The sequence below is a fragment of the Hemibagrus wyckioides genome, linkage group LG20 (assembly GCF_019097595.1).
Source record: "Hemibagrus wyckioides isolate EC202008001 linkage group LG20, SWU_Hwy_1.0, whole genome shotgun sequence".
Taxonomy (NCBI): Eukaryota; Metazoa; Chordata; class Actinopteri; order Siluriformes; family Bagridae; genus Hemibagrus; species Hemibagrus wyckioides.
Window position 1 is genome coordinate 5792395 of NC_080729.1, and position 13763 is coordinate 5806157.

At 39.5% G+C, this 13763-nt stretch overlaps 2 protein-coding genes and 1 long non-coding RNA gene across 3 annotated transcripts; 1 reads left to right on the forward strand and 2 right to left on the reverse strand.

Annotated features, from left to right (window-relative positions):
- The first annotated feature begins 1579 nt into the window (after positions 1-1579).
- mrpl34 (mitochondrial ribosomal protein L34) lies at positions 1580-3389 on the forward strand. Its single transcript, XM_058417923.1, has 2 exons — positions 1580-1756; positions 2993-3389. Exons 1-2 carry the CDS (start codon positions 1704-1706, stop codon positions 3285-3287), a joined length of 348 nt encoding a protein of 115 aa, XP_058273906.1. The 5' UTR covers positions 1580-1703; the 3' UTR covers positions 3288-3389.
- A 1349-nt stretch (positions 3390-4738) lies between these two features.
- fitm1l (fat storage inducing transmembrane protein 1, like) lies at positions 4739-9473 on the reverse strand. The gene is made up of 2 exons (XM_058417922.1): positions 9081-9473; positions 4739-5378 (listed from the first exon to the last, which is right to left on the reverse strand). The coding sequence occupies exons 1-2, from the start codon at positions 9257-9259 to the stop codon at positions 4739-4741; spliced, it is 819 nt and encodes a 272-aa protein (XP_058273905.1). The 5' UTR covers positions 9260-9473.
- Positions 9474-10071: 598 nt separating this feature from the next.
- On the reverse strand, positions 10072-13632 carry LOC131371157 (uncharacterized). Its single transcript, XR_009207504.1, has 4 exons — positions 13568-13632; positions 11200-11268; positions 10986-11103; positions 10072-10531 (listed from the first exon to the last, which is right to left on the reverse strand). It is a non-coding gene; the product is annotated as an uncharacterized LOC131371157 (long non-coding RNA).
- Between the last annotated feature and the right edge of the window lie 131 nt (positions 13633-13763).

The window sequence follows — 13763 nt, forward strand, 5'->3', positions numbered from 1 at the left end:
GCAGATATTGAACCTCCAACCCCAGCAGTGCAAAGCAAACATGCTAGCCAAAAAGCCACCATGTCCCCGACCTCCCCCTGACCAGAGATTAATTATATATCATTAATAACTTTTGTGTATCTATTCTAGTTTAAGCAAACATTAATATACTTTCATTTTTTTTCATGACTTAGCATGAATAAAACTTTAAAGGCAAAAATTAATCAAGAGAAGAGAGATAAACTGAAATAATCACATAACCAGCAACTCACAGAAAAAGGTGAGAGGAGGTTACAGTTTTAGGAACAATCGGAAAGGGGCCCTCAAATATCCCATTATTTTTTTCAGTATCATTGTAAATTAAATTAAATGCATATATTTATATATTGACTGGTCCTGACATGTCCCATCTCTGGAATGCCTGCAGATCTAGCAAGTTATGGGGAATCACAGAGGCGGAGGCCTGAATAAGCCTCCTTGCAATACGGTGGCACGATGTGGCAGAAGGGCATAAGTGCTCTGGCTGATCTGCGCTTGGTGAAAGTACACAAAAGTGTAAAGAAGAAAAACAGCATTGAAAAAGACCATGTGATAAAGCCTTTTATCCACTGGAGTCAGGCTGAACAATGATCATCTAAAATACCTAAAATTATTCTTATCACACATATTATACAAGGGTACAAGGGTCAGTACAAGGGTCAGTACAAGGGTCAGTCAAATAAAAAAAAAATCTTAAAAGTGCAACATACACTGACCAGGCATAACATTATGACCACCTGCCTAATATTGTGTTGGTCCTCCATTTGCTGCCAAACCCTCATAGCAGACGGGTCAGGGCCAGATCTGGCATTAAGCCAGCACTGCTGGCTGAGTTCTGGCATGGCAAGTGGTATGTCAACCAGATGCAGACCAGGTCTGGCAGTGATGGCACTGTTTATATGATGGCATGCCAGATGTGGCGCGGTTATAGTTTGGTTTATGTGGTGTGGCCCAGTGCTGGCCCTGTGCTGGCCCACGTTTAGCCCACCTCTGGCAAACCAGACATGGGCCACCAAAGGGCCGTCATTCTTTGTGGTATGTGGGCTGAGTGTAAGTGCATTGTGTGGGCCAGTTCTGGGCCAGACCTATTTTGCTATCTGGGAAACAGCCCTGACCTGTCAAGGCATGGACTCCACTAGATCCCTGAAGGTGTGCTGTGGTATCTGACAGACAGACAGACAGACAGACAGACAGATAGATAGATAGATAGATAGATAGATAGATAGATAGATAGATAGATAGATAGATAGACAGATAGACAGACAGACAGACAGACAGACATTTACAAAACTATATGTTGTATGTTTATGTAGCACCAGGGTCCTGGAGAAACGTTCTTTCATTTCACTATGTACTGCGTCAGTTATATGTGGTTGAAATGACAATAAAAGCTTTTTGAATCTTAAAGACACAACACATACAAAAATATAAAATGATAAGAAGAAAATTTGGTGTGTGTGTGTGTATTTGAAATTGATCGATTTATTTATTTTTTTATTTTATGAAAGGCGTGTATTACCGTGCTTTTATTTTGAAAACCCGCAACGCAGTTCAACCCTGGCACTGGACTAGCTTCACTCACCAATCGCCTGTACAGACTGCCCTCGTCCTGCTGCAGGTTTTTGGTGTTTCTGCTATCTATATATACATATATATATATATATATATATATATTGGTGGACGAAATGAACATCATAAGACCATGTCTGCGCTTCTCGGGAACGAGTATTTTATGTCGGTATGTGACGTTTTCATCCGATTCACGGTTCATGCATGGACACACGTGTGGCCTGTTCATATACATCTTAGTGCTAACTTGTGTACAAGGTATAAGTTCTAGCTTATTTGTACACAAGACTAATAAACAATAATAAACATCGGCGCTGAGACAGAGGTTATGGGGTAATTCACCTCTGCGCGTGCTTGTGTTTTGAAACTACACTCGAATGTCGTGTTCAGGAAAAGTCATTGGGGTCGAAATGGCTCGTTTCCGTCATTAATATCGTTTCATATACAAACATGTTGAGCTTAGCACAGTTGTTGTTCGCACTTTATTGTGTTTTGTTCTGCACAAGCATGTAAACATGTTATATTTTGTATTATGTTTTATATTTCTGTCGGAAGCCGATGTTTTTGTTCTTCGTGGGTTTAAAGGCGGGTTGATTTGAAGGTGTGTTGCTGCCGCCTAACGGTGCGGAGTGTCGTGAATTGAGTCTATCACTGTAGTAAAAAATGATGAATTTATTAATGGTATTATTACTAATCATTCCCTCGTGTTTAATTAATTATTTGTCACCTACAGATTGCAATACAGTGATTTTGTTTTGCATATTCCAGCTTGTTAGGAAGTAGGGGTCAGAGCACTGGGACAGCCATGATACACCTCCCCTGAATCAGAGATGGTTAAAAGCATCGCTCATGGGCCTAACCGTGGCAATTTCACCCTACAACCTTTTAACGAGTAAACCAGAGCCTTAACTGAACCACCACTGCCCATTAATTAACTGATGTATACCCTAGTGATGAATTATTAAGCAATAGTACAACAAAAACAAATTCCTTGGTTGTAATGTAGAATTTGGTATTAGAATGCATAATGTGATGTGCTCACTGTTTTCCTGTTTACTGAAACAAAGCCATACTGGGCAGAATGAAATATCCGTCAATACAGTTGTCTAGAAAAGACTTTTAATGTTAAATGTTAGCACACAGTCTGAATTCAACCACGACGTTATTTGGATCATTCTATATAATGTGACAAGTAATCATCGTCATGCACTGAAATCATATAGTGAAATCACACAGTAGAGCCGGCTTTAAACGGTTCAGACTGAAGATGGTTTTACACTGAGATTTCACCAGACTTTTAAGATTATTAAAAAGGCTTTTGTGATGGCGGGTGTTCAGGGACACATGTTTCTAGACTGGTTTCCAGCACGTTACATTAAGATTAATCAATGTTTCTAATTTTCAGGAGCAATGCTGCAGCATCCAGTTTCTGTAAACTGCGTTATATCAGCTCCCTGGTCTCCTCATGGCTGGGTGGTGAGCAAAGAACACTAATCTCTAAGACAAAGGGAAACGAGGTCTTTCAGTCACCACCCTGGCATTACCAGCAGGTCCGCACTGGGAAAAGAGGCACCGAGTATCAGCCGAACAACATCAAGCGAAAGAGGACTCATGGTTGGATTAAAAGGATCAGCACACAGGGTGGCATCGAGGTGATTCTGCGTAGAATGCTTAAAGGAAGAAAATCACTGACACACTGAGGCACATTGAGACTCAAGCTGATGAAATGGAGTGGTGTAGTTTTGAGAGAATCACCATTTGTTGTCTGCAAGTTGATCTAAATAAAGAGCTCTGTAAGAAAATGCTTTATTCAAGCTGGAATTTATTGGTTCTTCATCAGCAAACCTAGATTAAGGTGTGACATGAAAGCATCAGATTTTATGATGCCAATCATCTCCTCTTTTTTTTTTTTTTTTTTTTTTGACTGAAAGCTACATGTCCTCCAGTCCTCCAACTCCTGCCATGGGAACTGTTTAAATTCTATATAAAATTATCAGAAGTGTTGGCCCAGCAAATATATTGTTTTCATTTATATAGGTATCTCAAAGCATTCATAATCTCTGTAGGAAAATATTGCAGTTTGTGCTAGTGTCTTTGGCTGTTGTAGGTGCAGAGATAGCAACATCTATGGTATACCCGTAAGATTTAGGAAGAGACTTGGAAAGATGGGGTGGGGCTTTAGATATTACAATTTAGATAGTAAAGTGGTTTGTATCAGTATTGAGTCCCAGATTTCAGAAGGCATACATCGTTGGTCCAAAGTTCGATGCATGTTCTATGTATGCTTTTCAAAAGCAGACAAAATTCAACAAAAGTTTGGACACCTGACACAGTTTTGATGAAAATCGTTTATTCTTCAAGATGCTTTTCTCAAACAGGTCCAATCTCCTGACATTATGGAATGCCATTTTAGGCAGTGTTAAGCACCTATGTGAATCTTGCATAAAGAAATAATGGTAAGAATCTCTCATGCTTCTGCTCTGCTTTATCATAGTATTTACCCTGAAGCTTTCATGCTTTCCAGTTTCTATAGTATCTTTAACAGAGAGTTGTGATTCAAGCACACAAAGCAAAAAACAAAACAAAAACAGAAACATGCAAATACTGCATACTCATTGCAAATCTTAATGCAGACCATTAACATTCTTTCTTGGACATCATATTAAAATCTACTACTGTGGCATCAAAGTGTTCATTTATAGCAGCAGATCTGTGGCAAATTAACAAATCTCTACTAGGACTTTTCATAACTGAGTAAATTCTAGCTGTTTTTTATTAGAATTATTTTGTGGGTCTCATTTGTAATTTGATTGTCTCTTAGATATAAAGCAGTATCTTAAACTTGTGATGGAAGTAGACTTTTTGGACTTCACATGTGGGCTTCAGACTTGGTGCTTGTTGGCAACTTTGGAGGAATGAACCATACATAAGATCAATCCAATCATTTGCTCAGTTAAACTCAGAATTGCAGAATTCACCAAGTCTGTTAGTCTATTATAGCTATTTAACTGGTACTTTTATTAAAATTAAAATCTCTGAAACAGAGGTAGTTCAAAACTGTGAAACTTTATTACACGATTCTTCAAACATATTTACCCCCAAATAACTAAATGATGTTTTTGTTATTGTTGTTTATCAATTTTATTTATCCCTATGTTGTCAGAAGACCCACCCCAGGTCTTCCAGGGCAGTACCAGCTTGGTCCCATATGGTACCAGCCCTGGTAGGTTGCCCTCCAGCTCAGGCACCCCAGAGCTCCTCCCAAGAGCTGATTTGGGAATTGAGGAAAATATGCAAGTAGGCAGAAAAGTAGAAACAACCAGAGGCTCAGCAACAGGACACAGAATAAGAACAGAATGCGCAGAGGTGCTCCAGAGATCCCACCCAGGTTCAGATAGGGCCCAAACACAGCCATCTCCTCAGCCAACAGCAGGCAACAAAAAGAAAGCAGAAAGATGTCCTCAGAGACCTCATACCCCCGCCATAACATGCCAGAGCTTATGCAAACAGCCTTCGTCTCACCCTCTCGTAACAACAATAAAGGCTGCCCTTCTTCATTAGCTGCTACAGCATGCTCATGAGCTCCACTGAGGGGTTCATAGCAACTCCCTGTGGCATTCTCCAGCAAGTTAAGCAGCTTACAGAAACCCATCCACAGCCCGCCTGCTACAGCCAGCCGTGAGAGATGCCGTAGTGTGAGTGTTAAGGAGCGCCGGACAGATAAAGACAGGAGGAAGACGAAAGAGCCTACAAAGATGCAGGTCCAACCCCAGCCTGATCGCAGAAAAACTCTGTTAAAGACAGAGAAAGAGAATTTCATTGAATTTTAAAACACAAATAAATCTCACAGAAGTTTTGGGATAAATCGTTACCGCAAAAAACCATGAAAGGTATATAGTACAAATAATTATACAATATTCCCAGCAGCATTTCATTTTTAGTTGCTCCTTAACAGGATCATCAACGTAAACTATAAAACTGTGTACCAGTGTTCCGTAACAGATCCACCATGCTGTACTGCAGCATCTGTACCCTGCTAACTGTAATAATATGTATCTGTTGATCTGTCCAACAAAAAGATCAACAAAACAATAGTAAAATCATCTATGAATACCTTTATTTTTCTTTTTCTAATGTACAGTGCCTTGATAAAGTATTCACCTCCAGTGAAATTTACCACGTTTTGTAGTATTACAACCTGGAACCGAATTTGACGCAACTGGCAATTGAATCTACACAAAATAGCCCATAGTATTGACCAAATATGACCAGGCGATCGATATCGTCTGCAAAATTATTTATAAAAACAATTATGAATATACAATGGATGTAAAAAAGTCTACAGACCCTTGTTAAAATGGCATAGTGAAACAGAGACACTTAAGACAGCACAGCTGGTGGGGAACTTGGTTTGATGCAGATTTCAGGAAGCACTTCCTGGTTTTATACCTTCACGCTTTCCCTTCTCAGACTGGACCCAGAAGATGTGACATGACAGATAATCCACAAAACAAACAAAATATGTAGGTAAGTAAGATAAGAAAGTTCTGTACTGATTAAACTTATCTAGTCTGTGCATGAGATGGCAATTAGCAGGCAAAATCATGTAGCAGGGATGTGTATTGAGACTCTATTCGTGTATAAGAATAGTCCCAAGTCTACATACAGCAAATTGTAAGAGTGTTGGATGACAGAAGTAGAATGGCACAGGAGTCCTCTGTCACAGCTACACTATATTGCCAAAAGTATTCGCTCACCCATCCAAATAATCAGAATCAGGTGTTCCAATCACTTCCATGGCCACAGGTGTATAAAATCAAGCACCTAGGCATGCAGACTGTTTTTACAAACATTTGTGAAAGAATGGGTCGCTCTCAGGAGCTCAGTGAATTCCAGCGTGGAACTGTGATAGGATGCCACCTGTGCAACAAATCCAGTCGTGAAATTTCCTCGAAGTGGTCGAAGAGGTCACCAACTTTCTGCAGAGTCAATCGCTATAGACCTCCAAACTTCATGTGGCCTTCAGATTAGCTCAAGAACAGTGCGCAGAGAGCTTCGTGGAATGGGTTTCCATGGCCGAGCAGCTGCATCCAAGCCATACATCACCAAGTGCAATGCAAAGCGTCGGATGCAGTGGTGTAAAGCACGCCGCCACTGGACTCTAGAGCAGTGGAGACGCGTTCTCTGGAGTGACGAATCGCGCTTCTCCATCTGGCAATCTGATGGACGAGTCTGGGTTTGGCGGTTGCCAGGAGAACGGTACTTGTCTGACTGCATTGTGCCAAGTGTAAAGTTTGGTGGAGGGGGGATTATGGTGTGGGGTTGTTTTTCAGGAGCTGGGCTTGGCCCCTTAGTTCCAGTGAAAGGAACTCTGAATGCTTCAGCAAACCAAGACATTTTGGACAATTCCATGCTCCCAACTTTGTGGGAACAGTTTGGAGCTGGCCCCTTCCTCTTCCAACATGACTGTGCACCAGTGCACAAAGCAAGGTCCATAAAGACATGGATGACAGAGTCTGGTGTGGATGAACTTGACTGGCCTGCACAGAGTCCTGACCTCAACCCGATAGAACACCTTTGGGATGAATTAGAGCGGAGACTGAGAGCCAGGCCTTCTCGTCCAACATCAGTGTGTGACCTCACAAATGCGCTTCTGGAAGAATGGTCAAAAATTCCCATAAACACACTCCTAAACCTTGTGGACAGCCTTCCCAGAAGAGTTGAAGCTGTTATAGCTGCAAAGGGTGGACCGACATCATATTGAACCCTATGGATTAGGAATGGGATGTCACTTAAGTTCATATGTGAGTCAAGGCAGGTGAGCGAATACTTTTGGCAATATAGTGTATGTTTGGTGGAAACCCATGACTGTTCATCATCCTCAGAACACTATCCTCAGTCTCAGAAACATGGTGGTGGTAGTATCACGTTTTGGAGATGCAGGGACTGGGAAACTGGTCCAAAATGGATGAACCCAAATACAGGACAATCATCAGAAAAAAAGAACGGTGGTCTCCATCTGCGCTTTGAGTGTGTTTGCCAAGAAAAATGGTCAAATACAGTACCTCTGGATTGGAAGGGTTTTGTTTTTGCTCAACTTTAAAACATTTGGGTTTGATATCAAAAGATTAATATGACATTTCAGAATTTATCAATTTTTAAAAGTATAGGAACAACTATACTACTCTTAAACTAAATAAAACAAAGGGAACAGAGTACAGCCAAACAATAGAATTAGCCTCGCCATTCCAATACCTTCAGCAAAGACTCTATATCACGATCCAGATGTGCAGAGCTGATAGACGAATATCCCACAAGCAACCAAACAAATAATTAACCTTTGTATCGCAATTACAAAAAAGATATTTTGCACCTTCATATAGATACTGTTTATTGTGGTAGTGAATACTTATTGTTGCATACTTTTGCAAGGCACTGTATGTCTATTTCTAGACTGATCAGTATGTGGGCATATGTGCTTATCTACGGGTGGAATTTATAAGGATTTTTATTCATATTATATTATTGCATTTGTAAGAATGCAGATGTCAGGTGAAACCTTTTATTTAAAAATATTTATAGGGGTTTTATGTATTCTAAAAAATATTTAATGTTTCCACAAAAATATAATGGGCCACAAATATACCACAACACTTCATTTTTCACTTTTCTTATTTATTTATTTATTTATTTATTTATTTATTTATTTATTTATTTATTTATTTGATAACTACCCAGACAAATATGGACGATGCAATTTTGTTGTACACCAATGTTAATTTGTACAAACATTCAGGAAAAAGTACAGGGGAAAAAGTCTGAAACTGGGGATAAAAAATGTGAATTTAAAAGTGTTTATTATTATTATTCTAACCTGAAATCATGTTGTGAAATACAGTATCATTATTTAATTTTTTATGCTTTTATATTAACACATCACAGTGCATCAAGCTGAAAGATCCAGACTTTTAATGACCACATTTTAATCAACTATTCAGGAACTACTGAGGAAATCTGAAATTAAAATGTCAGTAAATTCTGTTTTTTTTTGTTTGTTTGTTTGATTGTTCTACTAAAATATATATTTTAGTGTAATTGTTCACAACTGTTAAATGTTCAATTGTTCCTCAATACTGATTATTGTTAAACTTAATGAGTTTTTTTTTTAATATAATAAGTGGGATTATGTATTGGATTATGTTCAAATACAGTTCCCTGCCCTTGACTTGACTTTTATTTGACTTGGCTTTTGCTTTTTAAAAGACCTGACACACTGTTATTAGTAGGTGTGTGCAGAACATTATCACCACTAAACAAACTGTGAAGCTATATTTATGTATTTGTATGTTCTCTACTGCAGCTGCAAGGAAAATGTTGTAACACTGAAAGAGTGTAAAGATTCAAAGACTATAACATTTCTTACTGCAGATGTTGCAACAAACAAATCCTACAGTAAGTGAAAGTGTATGTGCTGGAAGGTCTGTGCAGCTCACCTGTAAAGGTAATGGCTCCTCTTTGCAAAAATACTATAGTGTGAGACCCATAAGTTCATCAAGGGTCCAAACATGACCACGGCTGACAGAAACAAATGGAAATGGCGGCGAAATAGCACACTGCCCAGCAGTGCAGCCGCTAGGTCAGTTATGACCACAAGTAAAGAGTTCAGAAACATTTGAAGCACTGAGAACCGAGGCAGACAAAGCAGTCCTGCTAAAACAAACGAACAAAAAATCCGCTTCCAAGAGTAGTTCCGATATATTCTAAATATTGATCCAGTGCATTGTTTTTGGCTTCTGAAGTTCTTCAATACACATCCATGCCTAACTTGTTAGTGTCTTTTGTGTCATGCATATATCTGGTGGGTTTCCTTCCAACTTCCAACACCACTACCCCCCACCACCCTCAACCAACCACTAGGCTCTAACTTACTATATTTAGGAACGGGACTGTACCTAAATCTTCCCATGTGTTCTGCGTTGCCTATTCTTAGATTCAGCTGTTGGTGTGAAAGCCTGGTTCTGTCAGTTATTATTGACCTTACTTTCTGTTATACTGTAAACAGTTAAGCACAACCAACCTCGTCATCCGTCTGCTTACATATGACACTTCATATACTATTGTCAACTGGTTTTACATAATTAAGTGCATTCTATTCATAAGTAATATGTTATGAGTTGGTAATTCTTTGATTTGATCTTTAACTAAGCACAATGATGTATTTACCACATAGTAAAAAAAAAAAATAGTTCAAAAGATAGGTAGAACTATTTTAACTAACTGTGTTTTAATTAATCTGACCAAAACCCAAGTAAAAACATGTCCCTTTTTTGATACATTTAACTAAGTATATCCAACTAAACTTTTAACTGCTCAGATTTTTAGCATAAAAGAACCAAACCACCACAACAAACATTTCAGAAACATTTTATTATGATGTTACGTTAAAGTAGATAAACAGTTACATACAATTACATATTAGGTGTCTATAATTAATTTAATTCAACGAATGCATAATGATAAAAAAAAAAAAAAATTCTGAACGGTAGTATAAGAATGCTACAATTAAGGATTAAAAACATAACTGTATAATGTCATAACTGGCCTACTCGCTGGACAAAATGTATTTCCAAACAAATGCTTACAAATAAAGGCAGTGAAGCAAAATGAAGCCAATCCAATTAACTGTAATTAACCAGAGTTATATGTGCTATGGTCATTTGATGAGTTTATGAATCAGCCAATAATCAGATTTCTCTAAGTATTGATGATCCGTGGAAGGCCTCCTGGTGGTCCAGCGGCAGGATCCCACACTCTCATCGCCTTGGCCCGGGTTTGATTCCTGGGCAGGGCACTAACGCAGCCAACGAAGAGTTAAATGGGAGAGTTGCGTCTGGAAGGACATCCGGTCTTAAAATCTGTGTCAACCCCGAAAAACAGGGAGCAGCTGAAAGAACAACAACAGTGATGATCTGTGGAAGCCAGTACACTTTCCATTGGTGAGGTGGTAGTGTTTTTTTAATTAGATTCCATCAACTAAGTAGCACTGATGCCATTTCAACAATATTATTATTATTAAATAAATTAAATTAAAATATCCCTGTTTTAATAAAGGGTGAGTTGAATGAATCAAACAGGTTATTTTTCTTTACCTACATATTTTAATCCATCAAGGATGAAGTCAAATCTATTTTTTCCTCTGAATCTGAGTCAACCCTCAACCAGTCGTACTGTTTAAGCTTTTATTCGAAGGTTTTATTTTATAATTAACCAAGAAATAAAAAAAAAAAACACCTGCACCTGTAGTATACAACAATGATACAACAAAGACAACTGAACACATACACACAGTACAGAGCAAAACATCATCCATTAATGCTCTGGTGATGTGCAGGTCTTACCTCAGACTCGGACAGTCTCTGTGAAGCTCTGTGGTGAGAGTGAATGTGTCCATCTGACCATCTGTAGCCACATGCAGGTTTGTGCTGGCCACCTTTTTAAAGGGTTTAAAAAATGGCACTGCAGACAAATAAATGTAGAACAGACAAAATTCTACAATATACACTTCATGAATATTGTAAAAAAAAAAAAAAAAAAAAAATACAATAAATTTACCATATAATCCTAGAGTGGCATGATGACAGACGTCTCCATGCAGTTACAGGGAATGAATCCAGCTACACACTTAAGAGAACAATTTTCATTTCATTGTATGTACTGATTATCTGATCTATTCTCAGGTCACAGGGAGCCTGTGCCTATCTCAGGCATCATCAGGAATCGAGGCAGGAGACACCCTGGACGGAGTGCCAACCCATCGCAGGGCACACACATGCTAACCACTAAGCCACCGTGCCAACTAAAGTATAATTTAAAATACACAGTTAGTCACTGCAATTACCAAAGGCTTTGTGATGCCACAACAAATAATCCCTGAAGTGAGTACACCCCTAAGTGGAAATGTCCAAATTGGGCACAATTAGCCATTTACCCTTCCCGGTGACTTGTTAGTGTTACAAGGTCTCAGGTGTGTTAAATTTGGTGTTATTGCTCTCACACTCTCTCATACTGGTCACTGGAAGTTCAACATGGCACCTCATGGCAAAGAACTCTCTGAGGATCTGAAAAAAAGAAATGTTGCTCTACATAAAGATGGCCTAGGCTATAAGAAGATTGCCAAGACCCTGAAACTGAGCTGCAGCACGGTGGGTTCCATTCAGAACAGGCCTCGCCATGGTCGACCAAAGAAGTTGAGTGCACGTGCTCAGCATCATATCCGGAGGTTGTCTTTGGGAAATAGACGTATGAGTGCTGCCAGCATTGCTGCAGAGGTTGAAGGGGTGGGGGGGTCAGCCTGTCAACCATATGCCGCACACTGCATCAAATTGGTCTGCATGGCTGTCGTCCCAGAAGGAAGACTCTACTAAAGATGATGCACAAGAAAGCCCGCATACAGTTTGCTGAAGACAAGCAGACTAAGGACATGGATTACTGGAACCATGTCCCGTGGTCCGATGAGACCAAGATAAACTTATTTGTTTCAGATGGTGTCAAGTGTGTGTGGTAGCAACCAGGTGAGGAGTACAAAGACAAGTGTGTCTTGCCCACAGTCAAGCATGGTGGTGGGAGTGTCATGGTCTGGGCCTGTATGAGTGCTGCCGGCACTGGGGAGCTACAATTCACTGAGGGAACCATGAATGCCAACATGTACTGTGACATACTGAAGCAGAGCATGATCCCCTCCCTTCGGAGACTGGACCGCAGGGCAGTATTCCAACAGGATAACGACCCCAAACACACCTCCAAGACGCTGAGGGTAAAGGTGATGGACTGGCCAAGCATGTCTCCAGACCTAAACCCTATTGAGCATCTGTGGGGCATCCTCAAACACAAGGTGGGGGAGCGCAAGGTCTCTAACATCCACCAGCTCTGTGATGTCATCATGGAGTGGAAGAGGACTCCAGGGGCAACCTGTGAAGCTCTGGTGAACTCCATGCCCAAGAGGGTTAAGGCAGTGCTGGAAAATAATGGTGGCCACACACAATATTGACACTTTGGGCCCAGTTTGGACATTTCCACTTAGGGGTGTAGTCACTTTTGTTGCCCACGGTTTAGACATTAATGGCTGTGTGTGGAGTTATTTTGAGGGGACAGCAAATTTACACTGTTATACAGGCTGTACACTCACTACTTTACATTGTAGCAGAGTGGCATTTCTTCAGTGTTGTCACATGAAATGATATAATAAAATATTTACAAAAATGTGAGGGGTGTACTCACTTTTGGGAGATACTGTATGCTTGAAATGACAATAAAAACTTCTTGACTTGATACCTGATGTAACACTGACCTCAGGTAAGTTATTATGTAAATTATGCAGGACAAAAGAAATCACAAGAAAGAAAAATTTCCTGTAGCGTTTAGGAAATAAGTAGATTTGAAATAATGTACATTTTTATCCAGCTCAGCAGTATAGCATTCATTTCTGCATGTCTGTGTAGAGCTTTGAGCATTATAAATACACAAGCTTTAGGACATGATGGTCAAGATCCATCAGCACAAATCTCCATTTATAACAGAACAAACATTAGAAGCAAACATATCAACATAAGAAATACAGAAACCCTACGAAAGAAGTCACAGTCCAGGTCAAATGTCATTAGTTTTCATTCCACATGTCTACAGAACTGCTTTACAGTGTTGTCACGGCCATTATGTTACAAAGAGAAGTAAAGAGAACAAGAAAATACAAGTTACATCAGCGATCACCAGCCAAATATTATGGAGACTTGCTATAGGACACCAGTTCAACTGCTTCATGTAATCCTATAATTTACTCACTCTCTTCCTTAGTCACAAGCTTTGTAATGTCATTGAATAGCACCCTAATTTTTGAAACTCAAAAATGCACATCGATCATAAAAGAAATCTATACAAATAAAGCAAAATGGTACGTTAGTGAGAGAAAAAGATTAATATTTACCAAGATAGGTTGCTGTAATTTGACTATGTATAGATAAGAGAATAACATCCAATGGGGCGGCACATCAGCTCCACATAAATAATTATGAGTCTTGTTGGTTCTTGCATGTCGGGTGCCTAGTTGTCATAGCTGTGTTGTGTCACGATTCAGTCACAAGAACGAAAGAACCAATGAGATTCAAAGTAATCAAAGTGGA

Coding starts and splice junctions, on each gene's coding strand:
- mrpl34 (XM_058417923.1), top strand. CDS start 1,704: ATGAACATCATAAGACCATGTCTGCGCTTCTCGGGAACGAGTATTTTA. Junction 1,757..2,992: donor GGAACGAGTATTTTATGTCG/GTATGTGACGTT, acceptor TCTAATTTTCAG/GAGCAATGCTGCAGCATCCA.
- fitm1l (XM_058417922.1), bottom strand. CDS start 9,259: ATGTTTCTGAACTCTTTACTTGTGGTCATAACTGACCTAGCGGCTGCA. Junction 5,379..9,080: donor AGGAGCCATTACCTTTACAG/GTGAGCTGCACA, acceptor TGTCTTTAACAG/AGTTTTTCTGCGATCAGGCT.